General features: G+C 36.5%; 2 protein-coding genes across 3 annotated transcripts in view; one reads left to right on the top strand and one right to left on the bottom strand.

Annotated features, from left to right (window-relative positions):
• PCNA (Proliferating cell nuclear antigen) overlaps positions 1-21,571 on the bottom strand; it is a 175,851-nt gene that overhangs the window by 120,311 nt on the left and 33,969 nt on the right. The window lies entirely within an intron of this gene.
• Lk6 (Lk6 kinase) overlaps positions 6,107-21,571 on the top strand; it is a 30,691-nt gene continuing 15,226 nt past the window's right edge. The window contains exon 1 of one of the 2 annotated variants that reach the window (XM_069498500.1): positions 6,107-6,245. In XM_069498500.1, the coding sequence (XP_069354601.1) occupies positions 6,122-6,245 (124 nt within the window). In that variant the 5' untranslated portion in view covers positions 6,107-6,121. Of the gene's footprint in view, positions 6,246-9,352; positions 9,721-21,571 lie in introns of those variants that run through there. The other variant, XM_034968971.2, reaches the window with a different exon arrangement.

Raw genomic sequence — 21,571 nt, 5'->3', positions numbered from 1 at the left:
ATAAATAGTCGGCTGGTCAACGCAGTGAGACGGATCCGGTGCACTAAATACGGGTTGTAAACTAGATATAAAACTTGCGTTGTTTAAACCACATTGTACTTAGACCAAGTTGAAAAAGAAGAAAATTTTTAGGAATGCCAATTGCCATCGTTTGTAGTTGTAAAAATTTTCAAAATAAAATAAAAACCGACTTCAATAACCACCAACACTAAAAAGTAAAAAATAATTTAATTTATTACCCAATATATTATTATGTATACAAGAGTTATTGTAGTTCTATAGTAATATTTTTTGGAGCCGGTGCCAATTAGCCGCACGAACCGTCTATCTACTCTTCATAGTGTTTTGCGACTCCACATTGGCACCGACTCCAAAAAATATTACTATAGAACTACAATAACTCTTGTATACATAATATAATATATTGGGTAATAAATTAAATTATTTTTTACTTTTTAGTGTTGGTGGTTATTGAAGTTTTAGTGGCCTTATCATACTAAAATATGATATGCCTGGTTAAAAATCTACTGTTTACTAAGCTGTTACACTGATCACGAGCAATTTACTCTTATCTATTGAGGAGTTCTGTTCTCCATCTCCGAAGATATTCATCAGATCTTCACCAAAGTAAAATAGAACCACCTCTCAAGTACGACCTTCCAAACAAAAAAAGAATTATCAAAATCGGTTCATAATTGACGGAGTAATCGCGTAACAAACATACAAAAAAAAACAACATACAGTCGAATTGAAAACCTCCTCCTTTTTTTTGAAGTCGGTTAAAAATGCTTAATTTAGTAGAAATAAATATTCAAAAGCTAAGAATAGCTGATGTACTGAAGTCGAATTTTCGAAGAAAAGTATGAATTGAACTGAAATCTGCTTTCTTCTTATGTTTTCATGTTTTGAAGTTGTAAAACTGTCAGATATACCTAAACTTGTAAATGGTGTCAACCCTGACACCACCAAATAAATTCTCGACGAATATGTTAGTGTATAGCTGTTGGCTAGGTGTATTGTAGTCGGTAGGGAGAGAGTGAATCGGTTATATGATTGCGTAACTGCGTAGTGAAGCAATAATTATGCGTACCTAGCGCAATCAATTCATACCCAAGGAATGTTTTAAGACCATATAAGTGGTGTATTTTAGTAACTAACTATTTACTAGTGGTAATACTGTTAATAATTAAATGCCTGTTAAAGTTTAATCACTGGAAATCTCCCCTTAATTTAATAACAGTATATTTATTGGTAGGTTATTTAGTAGTTAGGTACAGTAAATTTTCTAAACAAGTCGTTTCTCAGAGAAACGCGCAAGCGAAGCTACCGTAACAAATAAACAGACAGACCGACAGCAGAGTGACATCAATAGGGCCCCGTTTTTACCCTTTGGACAAGGAGATTATGTCGGACTCTTACTGACTAAAACCCCTTTAGGTCTAAAAGGAATTCCAACGCTATTAGGATCCAAGCTTTTCCACATAACATTAATGGAAAACATAAAAGTCGTATCGTATTCGCTAACCGGCATACCTATCTACCTAGGTAAATTGTGCATTATAGAGTTTTTTTTAAATATCTTTATTTATTTTAAAGGGATTTTATACAATATGTATACGACAACCCTATCGTACCTTATAACATCGGTTAACTTACTTAACAATTATAAATAAAATCAATTTAAGATATTATTTGCGTTCCAGATAAAATTAAGAAAAAATTAAATAAAATTAGATGCTATCTACCAGTACCATGAACATGTTAGAACGGCGAAGATAATTTATGTAATTTTATATTTATCAAGAGACCTGTGATAATATTTTCCAATGGAAAAGCATTTTGCTGAGTACCTACTAGGTACCTACCTAACGTTAAGAACACTAAATATGAAGTAAATTATGATAATTAAAATTGTGTGTTTGCCGCATTTGCACAAAAACAGAAATGCGATGTTATCTTCGCGGTGTAAATTTTTACGGCTGCTCGTGAATTTGAATACCAACTTAACATACCTACAGACAAGTGAAAAAAACTAAGTGTAATATTTATTGGTGACTGCACCAAGAATCTGGAACGGCACAGGTCTCCTCCTTTTCGTTTTGGATAACTTGTGTGTCAAATTCTCTGGGTCTTCCTATTCAAAATCATAATATATGAAGGTGACTGACTGACTGACTGATCTATCAACGCACAGCTACTGGACGGATCGGGCTGAAATTTGGCATGCAGATAGCTATTATGACGTAGGCATCCGCTAAAAAAGGATTTTTGAAAACTCTACCACTAAGAGGGTGAAATAGAGGTTTGAAATTTGTGTATGTGTTTGTGAAGTCGCGAGCATAAGCTAGTAAAATAATAAAATGCTTATAAGTAAGCAATTTAATAAACAGCTGAATAAGAAATTGTTATTGGAAGCGTGTTCATAAAAATAATATGTACCTACCTACCTATGACCTAAAAACTTCATCGTACCTAGCTAAAAATCAAGAAACCGGCATGAATAAAAAGTTATTACATAGGTAATTAATTATATGAAATATAGATGAAATTTACGTATTTTAGCTTTAAAAAATTAAATAATATTATAATGAGATATACCTATGACATTTAAATAGTAACTGGACAATGGTACAACATTATTTTGGGTGCACTTTAAAAAGAATTTATGAACACCGAAATCACTTGAGCATGATAGCATGCAAATGAATTCAAAAGTTAATCTCAAGTTTCTTTTAATATCAAAAAATAAGAACCACATTTTAATATAATTACTGACGTCATTGATTTGACAGAGCAATGAATCCTTTTCGAATAACACTTTTGTTACTAACTGTTTCCACAAAAGCGTAATAAGGGACAAGTATTGGAGTAAAAAGCCCTTTGTGTGTATTCATAAAGGGCCAAAGTACATATAGAATTACCTAATGTCTAATGTACGGAACAGAACGCAAAGCCTGTTCTCCGTAAATGTACGATTTGCATTTCCAACTTTTTGTAAACTGGTGATTAAGGCACACTACTAGTCTCATCAATTAGGAGGTTAGTGCAAAAGAGGATTATAAATTAGATATTTGTTTGAATATTAAAGATACAGAAGGGATAGTAGGTAGGTACCTACCTGTTAATCCTCGTCATTCAAATCTATAGACGTCAACTGCTGGAAATAGATCTCTTGCAAAGATTGCCACAAGATGTACCTACATAACATAATCTTGTTGTTTATGTCCATTAGCAGTTAGCACCCAGTCCCTCCACCTAGTGGTCATTTATCATATAAAGCCAATCATCTATTCATCTCCTTGAGTGCCTTATTTGAAAAGAAAGATGAATAATTATAATAATAAAAAAGCGGTCTTGCTGGACTCGGCTATGATAGTCCGCCGATTTCTCAACCTGTCACCCCCCGGCCGTTTGGTCTCCCCTGCCGGGGTGTTATCCACCACCCGGTACAAATATGTATTTATGTAAGTTTATCTACTTTTATTATCTATATATTTCTTTTTGGCTATTATATAATATACTTATTTATCTTATACACGGGCGTGAGAGTAGAAGTATTGCGATAATAATAGTTTTAGACTTTAGTGTCAGGCATGAAACCCAAAGTTACAATAAAATAAAATAATAATTAAGTATAATTTAATTATAGTAAACCACTATTGCGACTGTCATACAAAACTCAACAAAAAAATTAAAACATTTCAAAATGCTCAAGCATCACTTAAATCTAGTGGACTTGAAATATTCGAATAATTTATAAATGTATACTTACAGAATAATTTGTCTCTTAAAGTTTCAAGCATTCTCAACTGAGCTTGAAACTGGAATTTTTAATGGACGGATACGCATAGAAAAAACACTGGTCAAACTAGATTCACATTTAGCTTGCTGCTTGTCTCGTAAGAGTTGTTATGGAGTAAAGTTACCTACCTACCTATGTTCGAGTTGCATGATATTATAGCGATGGTTGTACTTATATCGATGATATTGAGAACATTTCTCAATTTAGTTAGTTTCTCTTAATACAGTCATTGGCGTTAGCAATCAAAAGTACTTACTATCCCATTTCACGCAGGTTCTGCTAAATATTTGACTTTTGTTTGCAGTTGTTTTTTTTCTGCAGTGCCTTCTCTGCGCTAAAACTTTGCTTCGAAAAAAAGAAAAAGTTTAATTAAGTAAAGTGAAACCAATAAAAACTCGGTGGAAAGAATTATGGGCAGTTTTGCATCTTATTGCTTACGTTTATTTAAAAAGCTTTTTGCATGCCAGCATTCATTGATATCTGCTTTAATTCTTTAAAAGGTAAAATATATATACAGTACGCGGGCGAAAGTAATGTACATCGACATCAAGAAGGAGATAGCAGATTTGTAGAGCGTTGTCCCTGTCATTAAGAAAACCAAACGTCATATAGGTATGAGTGACTAAGATAACGTTCTACAAAGCCGAAATGTCATTCTAAAGGCCGATGTAGGTACATTACTTTCTGCAGAGTACTGTACCTACATACTTTACAGCTAGGTACCATGATGAAGGTGAAGAGTTAACTATCATCAATCATTCATATTCATACCAAATCATAAGGTTTCTTTAATTGGGAGACCCTAAAATAGTCTCGTATTGCGTAGGTAATTTCTTGGAACAAGTCCCGGTTTCTTTGCCATCGGAGTGTCCAATGTTTTTTTCGCTTCTACGAACCCAAAGTAACTTGAGAGGATTCCCCGTATATTTGCAGAATTTGCCAGTAAACTGTCAGTGTTTTGGCTTCCTATTCGATACTGATCCGTCTGCGTATTAGATTCGTAAAGTCGCATCGCTTAAACCTGTTCACATGATCACGTTAATCTCTTTTTTGTTTTGTTTAACTTTGTTTGCTATTTTTGTTCTTGTCTGTAAAACTGACAACTCTTTACCTTTTAGGCTCCAGCCCTTTCCATTTTTACAATACATAATTACTTATCTACCTACCTACTTAGTTTGCAATCCTTGAATCTATAATTTAGTTGGCCCCAGTAATATTCAGACAGGACGCTATCATTTTTTGTGAATTATTTGAACAAAAACGAAAGTTCTCGACTTTGTCAATTTCCTTCACTGAAAAACCCATTCGATTTTTGTAAGCAAAACTTATTATACCTACTTAATTATACGTATTATTTTTACATATAATATAACTTATATTATACGTAATTTTGTAAAAAATACTGTACCTACCTATCTATACTTAGTAGTTACCTACAACATATCTGATGTTACAAGTAAAAAGGTGTTTATAATTTAAATTTACTGTAAGACCTACTTAATTAATTATTACGGACTAGCTATCGCAACAACAATATATTATTATGTATTTTTTATCAAGGGGCCTATTTGCCTCTTTATGATTATTAACTTTAAGTGAAAATTTAAATTTTATGGCCTTAACACTCGATTTATGGCTTTGTTCGTCTTAATTAGCATTACTACGTTTTGGCATCGCAGCATTTATGTACCTACCTAGTCATCATCTGCCGTCATCTACCCACTCCTCAATATTGTTCCTCTTACGTAGATAGGAAGCGGTTCTAAACATTGATTTATCAGACATTTGGGAGATAACATATTATCATAACAAACATATCACCTGATGTTTATTTAGGTAGGTTAGGTACCTTAGTACCTACTTACCTATCTTTTTGTAACAGATGATCTAGTTGACTCACTGTCTGCTAGATCATCAGCTGTTACAACTTACAAGCAGAAAGCTAACCTCAAATGTACAAACATTAAAACAACCAATAGTTTTGACTAGAAGTCAGCTAACGGAATGTTGTTCTAATAACACCAAGTTACCAAGGTAAGAGTCAATATCAATCTACCTACATAGGTATCTATAATATTATTTTGGTTTGTAGGTAGGTAGGTACTATAGCTAGGTTTAGGGCTATGTTATTGTTGGTCACGTAGGCCCGAGAGCGAGAGTTCCGATGTTTGGGTGAGGAGATGGATAGAGGAGTTCAGATAGATGTTGGAGCAGGACGGGAGAGTGGCGTGACAAAAAAACAAAGATGGCGACGCCGGGTGCCGGTCGAACCGGTCGACTCGGGCCACGTGTTCTGCGGCGTAGAATCGCTCACGTACAATGTTTGTCAACAAACGCCCTATGAAGGTCAGTCGAGAAGGGTTGGGAAGACAAAGGACTCGCTGTTGCATAACGACATGCACAGAAAAAGTTCATGCAAAAGGAAGTGTTTCTACCGGTTCTGGTTAGTAGGTACTGCAGCGTTAATGACTTCTTTTTGAATGGTTTTGTGTAAAACCTTCTTTTTAACCGACTTCTTTGTAGTTACAGCTCAAGTTTTTACTTAGGTAGGTAGGTAGGTACATAACGATTTTCTTTTTGTTTATTATGTGGGAAATCTTAGATTCCTACTTCTTTTACGTCTCTTTTACCCACCTATCCTTTGTATATTAAAGGTTCCTACTAGGTACCCACTTTTGTATTAAAGTGCCTACCTACCATAAGTAGGATCTACTTTCTACTTATGGATTAACAATGAGTTTTACTTAATTAAGTAGATCTGTTTAATTTCTTTGGCTATTAAATTTCTTACCTACTGGCCTGAGAATTTGAACAACAAATAATATACTTACACTAGCGGCACGCTATGATGGCCGGTTTGACACATTACAATAGTGATGTGGAATGTCAATTTATTCTCGAACAAAAAACAATTAAGTTTTGTTTTTGTACCTGATTAAATAGGTTTAATAAAACAAAAATGTATATGTTTATTTAATTTATTTGAACGAACTGAATATTTGAACGAAAATGAATATACATACTTTATATGCACACAAGAAACATATGAATACAAAAGATACCGAAAAAGGTGCCACAAAAGGCCATAATTAATCAGATTCGTCCATACTACTATTTTCACTGTCGTCACTGCTATCATCACATACATTAATAATTATATGTTCGTTTTCTATAATATTATCTATTTTCACATCTCTTTCATAATCTTCCCTTATTAATTTAACAGTTCTATTCACAACCTTTTCCCAGTCTCCTTTAGTCACATGTTCACAAGCTTCTTCTAATAATTTTAGCATTTTTTTTGTGGTAAATGGGGGTTCTGTATTGTGTCTTGCAGCATATCCCTTAATTTGAGCCCACACCAACTCAATCGCATTATACTCACAATGGTAAGGCGGTAACCGTATAACTCTGTGCCCATGTTCTAATGCTATTTCGTCAATGACGTATCGGATCTTGGTTGGTTTGTTTTCTTTTAAAAGACGTACTAATTCCGCTTTTAACATATTCATGTTTGCATCTACGCCATTTTTACGAAGCCATGCGACGATATCAGCTTTCTTTTGGGATTGGGCAGGTGGCTTGTCAATTTGCATCGAGTGGTATGGGGCGTTGTCCATAATTATAATAGATGGTTCAGGGAGGCTACACAACATTGAGGTAAACCATTCAGTAAACTTTTCTCCATTCATGTCTTCATGATAGTCTCCAGTGGTTTTTGACGCAAAAGCCATGAGAGAACCTTCGACAAACCCGTTGATGGTTCCGGCGTGACAAATTATAAGTCGCGATCCTTTTCCTACAGGAACTTTGGAAGTAGATGCTGCTGTGTCATCGTTCCAAGAACGGCCTACAGTATGGTTAGCATTAAGCCATGTTTCATCCAAGAACACAACATTTTGCCAATTTTTGATTTCTTTCACTTGCCGTAAAAAAGTATACCTTGCCATCGCTATATCAAATCTTTCCATCAATATTTTGCGTTTGTTACATTTTTTGTATCGAAATCCAATGGTCTTCAAAATCTTCGTTAAAGAACTTTCCCCACCGAAGAATAATCCAGCTTCCTTCAGTGAATGCACCAACTTTTTTCTTGTTGGATACTCCTTCTGTAAATAGTAGCCGTAAACATGTCTTCGGATAGCATCGGCATCAAAGCTATCGATGCCTACGACTGGTTTTGCTCGTTTTCTCTTTTTTGGTGTGTGAAGTTTATTTTCTTCTGTGCCAGTCTCGCCATATTTTTTTTTAGTTATCCGTCTAACAGTTCGTTGTCCAATATTAAGCGCATCAGCTACGCGTTCAACCACTGACGTTATAGGTAAAATTGGCCCTCCATTTTGAGCTTCACGATCGAAATAGTTACGAAGGCGTATTAGGAACTCACGTGTCTGACTATTTAGAACAGTTCTCTGCGTACGTTCGGTCATATCGACGAAATCCACAACAAAGGGCTTGAACAGAGTCCAAATTAACGAGCAAGGGTCAACAGTAATGCAGTATCAATATTTGAAATCCAAAGCCAGGTCAAAACTATATCACAATCGCATTGCACTGACAGTTTATACTTTTCGAAGCAACGTCAATTCGAAACTGCTTTGTTTTGCATTGAGCATTGACGCGAGTTTGCCGGAGGTAGTAGTTGTGCTAGCCAGCGATCCTATGTGACGATCGTATTAGATTCCATTTTTAAAAATTTATTGATATTTTTTTGCGATTTCAGAGGTTTGTCCACATAGTGAAAATTGTTCATATTCACAAGTACATTCACCCCTTAAATGGTGCAAACTGATTTTTCTACACTTGTATACATTTAAGAAATCAATTTAATAAATAAATTTTGAGTCCTAAACCTAAAACTACATTCGATAAAATTTATGAATCTCTGCACATCACTATCGTCAATAAAGTAATACAATTATTTCCTTCAAAGTCGTTATCAATTAATACGGAACTTCATGAGCGGACAAACGTCAAACCGGCCATCATAGCGTGCCGCTAGTTTAGGTATTTAAAGGTGTGTAACTTAGCTGTCTTAACTTAGCTTAAAAATAATATTAAATTTTAAAAAAATTAATTAAACTTAGCTGTCTATAGTCACAGATAGTAAAGTAAAACTGTCATGTGCCTATAGGCAGATAGGTAGGTACCTACTTACGTTTTTGTGCCTATTATATTACATAGTACTCACCTAGAACTGTACCTTAACTAAAGCGTACCTATCTAATATGATGCAATAACTGGAAAATGGTAAACAACGATTGAAAATTGGCATCACGTGATTATAAATAACTTGTTAGCACTTAAAAATTATTCCTATTCTTCGTGAGAGTAAACGAAACATCTGGTTTCTATATGCGTACTAAAAGCTCTATGAATACTACACCATCGATGGATAAAGAAAAAATAAACGAAAAAAAATGTAAACACGTCAGTGGTGCGAGCGAGTACGCATGCGCTGGCGAGAGGCCACAACGACAACGACGCACTCGGGCAGGGGGTGGAGTGCGAAGCGCGGGGTGGTGAGGCGATGTGCGCCGCTCTGAACCAGGCCGGCAACTCCTCAGTTGGATTTCAGAACATCGAACGGGCGGGCGTGTAGGATGGATCGCTAAGACACCAATAGTTTTTTTTCATTCCGCCTTCTAGCAGTGTTTGTTTATTACCTTCCGGCACATTTTCCGTAAATCCTTCTCGACGGTGGTGCTTTAATTTTATAAGTTTAGCGTGTTAATTGTTTCAATCTGGTCTCAAAGCGCCGCGTTCCGATTTCACGTCGAGAAGGCAGCCGCACAAGTTTGAAAGCGGCTTTTTGAGAGTAGTACCACCTACTCATAATTTTGTTATCGCTGTTAACAACGCATCAGGCAAAATCAAAATGGTGAAGAAAATTAATAGTGAAGAGAGTGTAGATAGTGGTGAGTAAATATTTTGATTGCTTTAGTAGACTGTTATAGAATCTTGGTTCCATAACTTGCTGTAAATGTTGTTCAACCGTTAGTTATTAAGTTCATTCTATTCAGCTTATCATCAATGCCATACTACATTGTTATAAAATAAATGAAATCGTTAAATTATTATATGATTTTGCTTGTCATTTGATTCAAGTAGAAAAAAGTGAAGGTAGTTACAAAATATGTAGTTTCCAATAATAACAGCTTTTTCAAAAATTGCTTATACATACATAATATAATATATAAATGAGTAAGTAGGTAGACACTATTGTTGAGTTTTCAGTTTAAAAGAAGTTCAAGAAAAAAATAGTGAGACAGTTAGGTAGGTACCTACTGTTAATCTAAGACCTCAAGATTTTTTGTTTAGTCAGATCAGACGTTGGTATTGCATCATTGAATAATACCTACTTACTTTTTTTGTTATTTAGTAATGAAGTCATAATAGCTACGTGATTTTCGTGCAGAATTTGATTATATTACTAATTGAAATATATTATCAGTAAAATGTTAAATTAAATTAAGATTACATTTGTCATTATGTCCTACATTTATTGGGAGACTAGCTGATGCATTTTATTCATTTATCTTTGAGTTAGGTTTTTAAAAATACCTACCGTGGGTACCTACTAATTTTCCAGGATAAAAAGTAGCCTATGTCACTCTCCAGGTCTTTAACTAGGTACCGATGCAAAAAATAACGTTGATCCGATGTGATTGAAGGACAAACCAACAAACACACTTTCGCATTTAGGTATAATATGGGTATAGTGATTTTGAACACGCGGTTCCTTTGTACGGATTGCCTTTCTACATATAGGTACCTACCTTATTTGGTGTTTTGTACAAATTTTTCTGAGCAAAATCTTGGGACGGTGATCTACCTATCGATTGGCAGCACGGCTATATCGGTGTGCTGGTGGAATGATAACTAGCCTCTACCAGAACCCTCCCATCAGAACACCCCGATCTAGAATGTGTAACCTAAAATAATCCTGCTGAAAATCGTACAGGACGTTCTCCAACTCGGATCCTGTGAGGTTGGTTTTTTATTCTGATACAAGTTAGCCCTTGAGTGCAATCTCACCTGGTAGTAAGTGATAATGCAGTCTAAGATGGAAGCTGGCTAACCTGGAAGGAGTATGACAGTTTTTATTACACCCATACCCCTTTGGTTTCTATACGGCATTGCATTGTAATTCGTAGCGGAACGCTAAATCGCTTGGCGGCACGTCTTTGCCGGTGGGGTGGTAACTATAGCTACGGTCGAATCTTCCCAACAGACCAGACCTTACCAGATAAATTAAGCAATTATAAAATTCCAAATTTCCCCTGTCGGGAATCGAACCCTGAATGCCGGGAATCGAACCCTGAATGCCGGGAATCGAACCCTGAATGCCGGGAATCGAACCCTGAATGCCGGGAATCGAACCCTGAACCCCCCAATTATAAGACTACAGTGCTCACAACTGCGCCAGGGGGTCTTAGTATTACGTAGTTATTGTATAAATTTTGCGTATTAGCAGTTGCATATTATTTGCATCATAACACTGACCATTCCTAACAAAGAGTTATTCACGGAATTTTATGGACGAACAGTGACGCGACATTTACTGTAGGACTTAAGGTTTGTACGCACCTGAGCGGCGCGGCGCGGCGCTTCAGCGAGCTGCACGTCGCGGCACAGAGCTTCAAAATATCATTTCTATCATTTTGTATGGCGCATATCGCACTAGAGCGGCGCTGCACAGCGCTTCACCGCGCGTTGCCGCGCGGCACGGCTGGAGAGAATATTTTGAAGCGCAGCGAAGCGACGCGCAGTGCAGTGACGCTAGTGCGACATACCCAGCGGCGCGGCGCGGCGCTTCAGTATGCGTACGTCGTTCGAATAAGATACACGCGCATCTTGTTAGGTATTTAAAGTACATGCAAGAATCGGCAAGATAGACCTCAAAATAAATAACGTAGGTTTAATTTTAGGCACATGACGTGTTCCTCATGCTCTTAGAAGTATATCCTCAAAGGTCCCAACCCCTAGGATGTCGGCTTCCCCCCTTCCAAGTGTCTAAATATATAAATGTCTCTCCGAGCGTTATGAGAAAACATCAATGGTAAAAATAATCCTGATTAAATAACTATAATATATTATGTACATATTATACCTACCTACTTCATCTAGGTAGAATTAATAGTTTCGGAAATATGCCTACCTATTGTTGTACTTGTGTTTATATTATACTAGCTTATGCCCGCGACGTCGTCCGCGTGGACTACACAAATCTCGAACCCCTATTTTAGGGTTCCGTACCTCAAAAGGAAAAACGGAACTCTTATAGGATCACTTTGTTGTCTGTCTGTCTGTCTGTCTGTCCGTCTGTGTGTCAAGAAACCTACAGGGTACTTCCCGTTGACCTAGAATCATGAAATTTGGCAGGTAGGTAGATCTTATAGCTGACATTTGGGGAAAAATCTGAAAACCGTGAATTTAGGGTTAGATCACACAAAAAAAAATTAAATTGTGGTCATGAACTAATAATTAGTATTTTCAACTTTCGAAGTGAGTGACTATACCAAGTGGGGTATCATATGAAAGGTCTTCACCTGTACATTCTAAAACAGATTTTTATTTATTTTTATGCATCATATTTTTTGAATTATCGTGCAAAATGTCGAAAAAATACGACTGTAGTACGGAACCCTCATTGCGCGAGCCTGACTCGCACTTGGCCGGTTTTTTCTCTTCGATAATTCGTTCTTCTTCTGCACAACAAAGAAATAATAATCAAATCCTCTTCACTGTCGCTCATCTTGCGACGTTGTTGCTCGTACGCGGACGGGTATAAAAGTGACGCGCAAGTGACGCGAGGTGCCGCGTACTGAAGTTATAGTGCGGTAGGCACCGTCGAGCGGCCTGAGGTGACGCGTTCTGCAGTCGGACTGAAGCGCCGCGCCGCGCCGCTCAGGTGCGTACGAACCTTTATTGTTAACTGTTTGTTTTATTTCTAACATCAGTTGTTCAATGCCAATAGGTATTTAGATTGTTATTCAAGGCTTTTCATTTTTACCAATAATTATTTAATTGTATAGAACAATCCAGAAAAATCGTAGATAAAACTTTAATTTTTATCGACTGTTTTCAGTTACAGAATTGACAGAACTAAACCAACCTAAATGTTACAAGGGTGATTTGATTTTTAGTCCCATCAATTTCTTTTTCTTCGACTTGTTGTGCCATTGTGCGTTAGCCACGACGTTTTCTTGGAGAAAGCATGTAAAAGATTCATGGGTTTATATCTCCTTATTTAGAGGATTTTATCCTCTTAAATTCAAGTCCACCAATTTAAGTTAAGGATGTTAATGAGGATTTGTTTTGAGTCTTGTGAATTCAGTAAGTTAATGCCTCGTGTCCAACGAATTTGCATAAACAAAAATAAAGAAAGAATACAAAGAGACTATTGTACTCGCATGAGAGATAAGATGTGAAAAACAACTTTTTATATTTCTGTAGTGCTCTGATAAAGTTTTTGTATTCATATTGTAATTATTATCAGTTCAAAAATAAACAGGCTTTATCATTTCCGCCACGTACCTACCTAGTTCATGTTATTATTCAGAGTTGTAAATCATATCAGTTTTGTGCCAATGCAATGTTAATAAAAAGTTGTGGAAAATAATCACCTTTAATTTTAATTCATAAATTCTACTTAGGTAGGTGGTTATATAGTTATACCTAGGGTATACCCTTAAGGTAAAAACTTTCTTGTTATTTGATCTTCACTGTAGGTACCTATTTGTACTAATAAAATCGCTTGCACAAACACAAATTTTCAAACTCGTATCATTTTAATCTGGCGATTAAATTTCATATCGGTTCGTATTACAACTGACTTCACAATTTCTGTATTTAAACTTTATAAGAACTGATTCTTGTTTTTAAAATCATTGTCATTAAGAGAAACAATGTGATGAATGTGTGCAAGTGATTCTGAAATGCGTTATACAGGCTTGATCAGAAAATGTACATTTCAGACCTGTAATTTATATACCTGGAGAGTGTACAAATTCATACAATTCCCTGATTTATTAGAACTCGGATTTCATAGCAATCTGTCTAGCAATAATAATCAATTAATTTGGAAATCTAAATGATAGTTAACAGAAAAGCAATTTGATTAGAAAACGTGATGATAATACTAATTAAGTTATCTGAAAGAAGGACTTTTTGAGATTTCACTATCTGCAATAGAGAATTTCGTAATAATCGACTTATTTTGTAACTATAACGTAACTGTCTTAGAAAGCAAACATTATTGGACAAGAATGATATCATATGTATGGAAAACCTTTAACGTTAAATGGTTTTAATTTACCTACAGTAATAACTAGCTATAATATGAATAATCAATAGTAAGGCTAGCCTTATAGTTTATTTTGGCGTTTTCCCTGCAGCATCTGGATTAGATATCGAACCTAGAGTAAAATTCTGTGAAGTCAAAAGACATGGTAGCGAAAATTGTTTCACAATCAATCGATTTTGAGTCCAATCCTTTCAGTTTATCCAATAAAATATTTATGAGGGGCATTACAGTCATTACACCTACCTACCTACAGGAGGATTTGAAACCTGGAGTTCACATAAATTAGTATGTCTTTTGAACAAAATATTCACTTTGTTTCATAAGAATCCATTCAACAAAAAGAAATACGAAAGTGTAGCTAAAAAAAATGTTAATTAAAATACCGAATCGAGAACCTGCTACTTTTTTATGAATTCCATTAAAAAGAAAGCAATTTGATTCTGTTTGTTTCGTGGCCTGTATAGAAGTTCCCACGAATCTAGCTTCACAGCCATGTAAGGTTTTGTTTTTTAAGAATGCGTTCATAATTTAATGCAATTCCATTTATTATACACGCTTGGATTTCAACATGGCCGCTGGAGCGCGTCGCCCCGGAGCGTTCATTGCCAAGGTCACCTATCAAACTGCGCAGCTTGGGTATACAGTAACTATGTAACTATACAGCACACCATGTAAACAGACAATATAAAGCCATAGTAGCTATCTATCTAGATGTAGCTTTATGGACAAAAACAAGGAAAATAGGTAGGTACTTGCCACAGATATTTTTAGATTAGGTAGGTACCATGGCTGTAGATTGATACCTACCTTGCTACCTTACTTTGTGTTGATGAATGAAATAAGGTTAAGGTAATTGGTAACGGTGATCTATATTATCTTCTTTAAGTATTTTAAATTCAGGACTTTAATAGTAGTTAGGTAGCTACCTAATAATATTTTTATGGAATTAAAAAAAAATTAAACCTAAGGTAGGTAGTCAACTAACTGCCTTTATAGTTGTCGCCGTGAGTCGATAGATGTCGACTGCTAGAGATAGGTCTCTTGTAGGGAATTATAATTGCCGCGGCCTTGCGCCGCTGCCGCCTGGATCCAGCAGCGGCTCCCTGCGACACATATTTAGGTGTCGTCTGTCCACATTTCGCCTAGTAAGAGTTCTGCGGACGCTGAGTTTACCGGTGCGAGGTCTCCATTTCAGGATTTTGGAACCCCAACGTCTATCGGTTCTTCGAACTATGTGCTCGGCCCATTGCAATTGCAAACTTCAGCTTCGCGATCAGTTGGGTAATGTCATTTACGTACTCTAATTTTATGGATCTCTTCATTTCTGATTTGAACACGTAGAGAAACTCCGATCTCTTTTCACCGCCCGTTGAGTGACTCTAAACTTTCTTATGAGGCCTATAGCACCCATGTTTCGGATCCTTATGTCATCATTGGCACACATTGGGTACTGTTGGCAGAAGACATCTCGGAAGTGTCCCGAACGCTGCCAGCCGAGTTAGATTCGCCAGTTAACTTTCTCGATTTTTTTGGGTAAATTGTATTTACCCTGGCATAGTAGGTAGATATCTTGGGTTTTCAATTTCAATTAATCTTTCTTCAACCTCGATGTTGAGTATTACAATTACGAATTAATTGAATTCGATCACTCGTGTCTATCAAAGCAAATCTGCGTAGCCTTGACCGTGGCGGACTTTATGGCGATTACAATTTCAAGGCTTGGACAAACACAACGCGATACGACAACATGCCCAATAAACTTCTTGTCCAACTCGAAGTTGTAATTCAAGGAACAGCCGTACCTATAAAAATATTCACATTGCTGCTTCTGGTAACATAAATCGTAAATGCGTTCAATATTACATTTTATATCTGCACGAAGGTTGTAATAATGATTTATAGTTCTAGTACTTAGCTGCCCGAGACTTCTGCGGGGTGGATTTAGGTTTTGATGTTTTCCGCGGGAAATATTTTATTTTTCGGGGGAAAAAATAGCCTATCTTACTCTCCGGGTCTTTAACTATATCCGTGCAAAGAAATAACGTTGATCCGTTGCTCGTTGCAACGTGATTAAAGGACTAGCCAACAAACATACATAATTTTGCGTTTTATAATAAGAGGAGGGGTAGATTTTTTGGAACTGTGCCTTTTAGTCAATAGTGAGAGAGATTTAGCCAACCAGAAAAGTGATTGCGATCACTGTAGCTATACGTACCTATTTACTGAAACTAAAGTGCTAAGGCACCAATTCCTTTTAACAAATCATCCATGCGGTAATCAAGCGATAGATTTGCTACCGCGCTTTGTCTTTCCAGGCCTTTAATATCGAATTACTCGCCCCTTCACCTCTCCCTCTACGCGAGCAATTTCCGAATCGATTTCTCTCATACATGGTTATATGGGGTAGCCAATCCCCACCGGCTGCCGTTCACTGCTCATTCATAAGAAATGCATTCAATATCACCCAGAGTTACTTTACCTAAAGTAAACAATGCATAATGATTAATGAATCACAACTTCACAAGGTTAGCTTGAAATAAGCTAATGTGTAATACTTAATTGAAAACTACACTGCAACTATTAAACTGAACACTGTAATAAGTACGTAGGTATAGCTATAGCTTGTAACTGCTGGTTTATTACAGAAAAGCTGCATCAATCTCCTGATAAGCTGAATTTTTGGTACTTTTGCTGCAAAATATATCAGGCAATATTGAGAGTGTCTGCCAATAAGTAGAATAGAGTAGAAACAGTGGACACTGGCAGTTAGCCTTATCCACAAGTTCAAAGTTGCGCAGTGTGCTATGGAGCTTGCTATGTTGGGTGTCTCTCTAAAGGAAAAATTCCCTAACGAGAAGAAATTCGTACGAGGACCAAAGTAACCTATCGATACAGCTCAAAGAATTAACAAGCTGAGGCCACTAGTCAGGCAATGGCTATGTTGTTGCTGGTCGATGCACGATGGGGCAAACGTGTTCTGAGGTGGAGACCGCGTACCACTAAGCCTAGTGTGGAACGACCTCCACAACCCGCTCTACTGACGACCTTAAGAAAGTAGCGGTAAATGGGTGGATTAGGAAGGCGGAGAGCCTTGTGTGTTGGCGCACTTTCGGGAAGGTCTATGTCCAGCAGTGGACGCGAATATGCTGATTATACTTCTGTCCAGTCTGTTTACATAATGTAAGGACAAAGAAACAAACTGACAAACAATTTCCAATCTCAAAAATGGTAAAGAGAGACACTGAAGAGTTATTGGTGAAAACAATTATGTAAAATGACAAATGAGCCATGGACTAACTAGTGAAAGCTGTTCGTTAGCAACAAAAATAGTTCTCCCTTGCCGTGATTTCACCGAGATAACCATCTGGTTTAGTTCAGTGACAGTGCCAGACCGAGTTGGCAATTTATTTAACATTGCTCTGTATTTAGTGTTAGGTAGATACTACTAGACTTTGATCTTAGAGAATAGTTATTACAGCGGGTTTCATTTAGAACCAATGATAAGTTATTATTACTCTGTATAAAGAGTTAGTAGCTCGCAAAACAAGTAATCCAATCTGAACACGAAGCCTATGACTGTGCATTGTCCAAAATAGATTTCAGCTGGGCTTCTGTATTTAAATCCACAGCTTTACGATAGGTATATCATAAAGTTGTGTTTAAATCCTTTGTCTGCACACACTTCATATTGGACAGATTGTTTTGCGATCACTGTACAACTACATATTATATGGAAATAACAGTAGGTAATGTCTCCCTGAAATGCGCAAAGTCGTGCTTTTTGACTTTCAGTAAAATTGGCACTGGACTTGCTTTTTTTTTCTTCTGTCAATAAAATAGTGACTTTGTGATTGTGACTCAATTATAACGGTACTTAGATAAAATTATATTTGTTGTTTATTTGATTAAGCTTCTAAGCTTCTTCAACATCATCATCATCATCATCATCATCATCATCAACAACAACCGTAGACGTCCACTGCTGGACATAGGCCTCTTGTAAGAACTTCCACACGCCACGGTCTTGCACCACCTGAATCCAGCGGTTCACTGCGACTTGCTTGATGTCGTCCGTCCACCTAGTAGGAAGGTCTTCCAACGCTACGCTTTTCGATGCGAGGTCGCCATTCCAGCATATTGGGACCCCAACGTCTATCGGTTTTTCCAACTATTTGCCCTGCCTATTGCCACTTCAGCTTCGCCACCCGCTGAGCTATGTCGGTCACTCTGGTTTTCCTCATCTCCTCATTTCTGATTTGATCAGAAGTTAGCTAAGCTAAGTTTCTTACGTCATGATAAAGTATTTCAGGTTTGCTTTTCATAGATCTAACTAGGAAGCAGTCACGTCTTAATTTAATATGATGTTGATACCATCTTTCTTAACTTGTACCTACCAAAGGGCAGTATGCAATTAGAAAGTCGCTCCATTGCTTGTTTGTTAACAGCTCGAGGGTATATAAAAGTATTGAGCGCTCTTTATGCAGTCGACTGTCGATTGATTATGGCCCAACGTTAAACCACCAAACAAATTAGAAAGTAGACAATTTAGTGTCTATTCAGACAGACCACAGCACCAACACATTACAGCAGCAAAAATATCGCGACGCAGTGTGTGTAAACGATTTCGTTTCAGCTGTTTGAAGTTGTGTTGTCGCAGCCTCAAATTAAAGAAAACTTGTCTTTGTGGCCACGATGTCGATGTTTTGACTACACGTTCGAGAGAGTCGTTGAATGAAACTTAAACTGTATGGAACTTTGCCTTTTCATACAATTTTGCTCCCACATCTTTTGCCACTGTGGTGTACCTAATTATTTTTGCTGAGGCATGTGTCACGTCTTAAAAGACTCTAACCGAGTACCTACAATATCGGAGTCAATTCTTTAATACAAGTTTCGACAAGGCAAGGAAATTAATTGTAAGTAGGTAGGTAAATTGTTTCTTAATATAATTGGTAGGCAGTTGTTTTGTCGAACAACTGCCAATTTCCTATTAATTCGTGTTCCCTCCTTTTCCGTGGAGCATAAGTTCTCTAGTATTTTTATCTTTATTGATTCCCAACATTTCTGATTGTTAATTAGAGATTTTTAATTAAGGAATTTTCTAGAAACTGAGTAGTCAATTGCTCTAATAATTTATTATGTAGTACATATTTTAGTATGTTTTTTATTTAAATTGTAAACATCTGATTTAAATGTTAATTTGTCAAAATAAATAAGCACGTTAGACCTTTATACAAGTGTTTTAACTTTTACGTAATTATCACTCTCGAACACTTCTGGTACTAAACTAAAACGCGCCAGTCCTCTTCTAAAGTCGTCAATCGTCATGAACGAATGTCTACACGAATAGCTGTTCAAACACTTTAAGCCGTTCCGAAAATTCAATAATAATTTTGTTGTATTTTTGTTCCACACTACTGCACAAGATTTCTTTATAAATTTAACTGTGCTACCAGTCCACATTCCACAGATAACATTAGAATTTGTTGAAATGAATCTACCTTGATTTGTCCTTAACTCGCCCAGACGTAATAATCCTTAGTAGAAAATAAACTGATTCACAATTTTGTGTGATGATAAAATCGAATTCACTGACCGACATCAGTGATCAAAGCTGTCATTTGAGACCAATATACCTTAGGCCTTAGGCGCTTTTATGGTCGAGCTACCCATTATAGCGATTAGAAATTTCAGTTTAGTTTTTACCCGTCCCCCAGTCCCCTTCGTGAATGTATGTTACTGACTACAGAATGTATAACTTTATTAATAATATAAGTATTCGTTGGTAACGGAAATTTTTTGAGCAGTTCAGGGATATTTTAGTAGGTTACTTACACTTCACATACAGACTTACAGTATTCAATTCTATTAGTAAAATCTAAGATAAGTACCTACTTATTTATCATGTTGTGAACATTTTACTTTTCTGTATCAAAATTCTATCCACGAAGACAAACCCGAACGGATATTATAATTATTTAGGTGGCTTCCTCACGTATTTTGGGTTCCTCGTAAAACACGGTTTTCGAACAAGCTTGTCTGTTTGACCACGCGGCGTAGGTGGCGCTTTTTACGAATTTAGGTTTCTGTATCGCACGTTCGATGACTCAGGAAGTCAGGACTGCTTCATTAACTATATCGTTATCCAATTATTTAAAAATTGTGCTTGTTTCTTTGTAAACACAGTCTTCAATGTTTAATATTTCATTAAATGTGAGTTTTCAGGGTAGACAATTTCAAGGGTAAATTTTTAATTTCTATGCCACAGTTTACTCTGTCTATGCTCTCTTAGTGAATAAAATCACTAAAATTCCTGAGCAAAATTCTATCACGTTTCTGTAGATATTTTAAGTTTTGTAGGTTGTCCATGTTTCTTTCTTGGATATAGGAAGAGGTGGTGCTTAGTTGTGTTGCTTTTTATTACTTTAATTGCTAGGAGTGTTTATAACAATAGTCCTATAATAGATGAAATATGGAACTTCAGTTAAAATATGCAAAAATTAAGTCTCAAAAGACATGGCTTAGGAAATGTCGTCTATTGCTTATTTTAGCAGCTAGCGTGATTATTAATTATTATATAATTATAATACCTACATTTTATCCAACGGAGATGATTGATCATTACATCGTATTGTAGCGGACATGTTGCTGATAGGCCAGCTGGATATGGGATTTGTTCAGATTCTAACCGACTGTATTCTTAACCGACTCTTACTGGTTAGAGATAATTTTATAAACAGGAAACCGGCATGGTAGCAGGCGATTGTACGAGTGGGTGTGCCGTGCCTCCTGATTGTTACAATCGCCATTTTATTGTGCATTTGGTTTATATCCTGTGTTTTGTGGTCTCTATTGCTTTATTGTTAGCTAGACAGTATTGCGTCTTATTGCCTGGCTTTAAAAGTCAGCGTTTCCGATTGGCATTTGTAGCGGTGTAATCCAAGGTTATCGGGTGTAATTAATTATTTCAAGTACAGGCTAAATTGTGCCTTAACCATTTTATGGTAGTTTCCATCGATTAATAAATTGTGTATTTCATTCATTCGTTGCATGTGTACCTTTTGTTCATCTCTCGACTCTGATTCGAGTTCCAACTTTCAATCTAGTTCCACTCGAGTTATATTTCTGTCTGATATTTTCTAAAGTCTTAGATTGATCACAGCTCCGCGGACAATATTTTTTTGGCTTAACTCGAAGTTAATGGATATTGACACTTTTCTCCCAGCTGCGCGATTGCGGTAGAATGAAAGCTACAATGTCACGATCGCAATCACCTCTGATTGGTTGACGCCCGCTCACTATTGGCTACAATGCATTGTTGCAACCAGAATAGCTCAAATTCAGCCAATCACAACAATTGAGATTGTAATAATGATACTGGTATTCTTATTGTAATAAGATTATTTCTTTTTGTTTTGCTGTTGATTCTATTTCTTGATAAAAGTAGGAAGTGCGTTAAG

Source organism: Maniola hyperantus, chromosome 5, assembly GCF_902806685.2.
Source record: "Maniola hyperantus chromosome 5, iAphHyp1.2, whole genome shotgun sequence".
NCBI classification, from domain to species: Eukaryota; Metazoa; Arthropoda; class Insecta; order Lepidoptera; family Nymphalidae; genus Maniola; species Maniola hyperantus.
The sequence above is the reverse complement of the archived record's forward strand: the minus strand, read 5'-3'. Positions and strand labels throughout refer to the sequence as shown.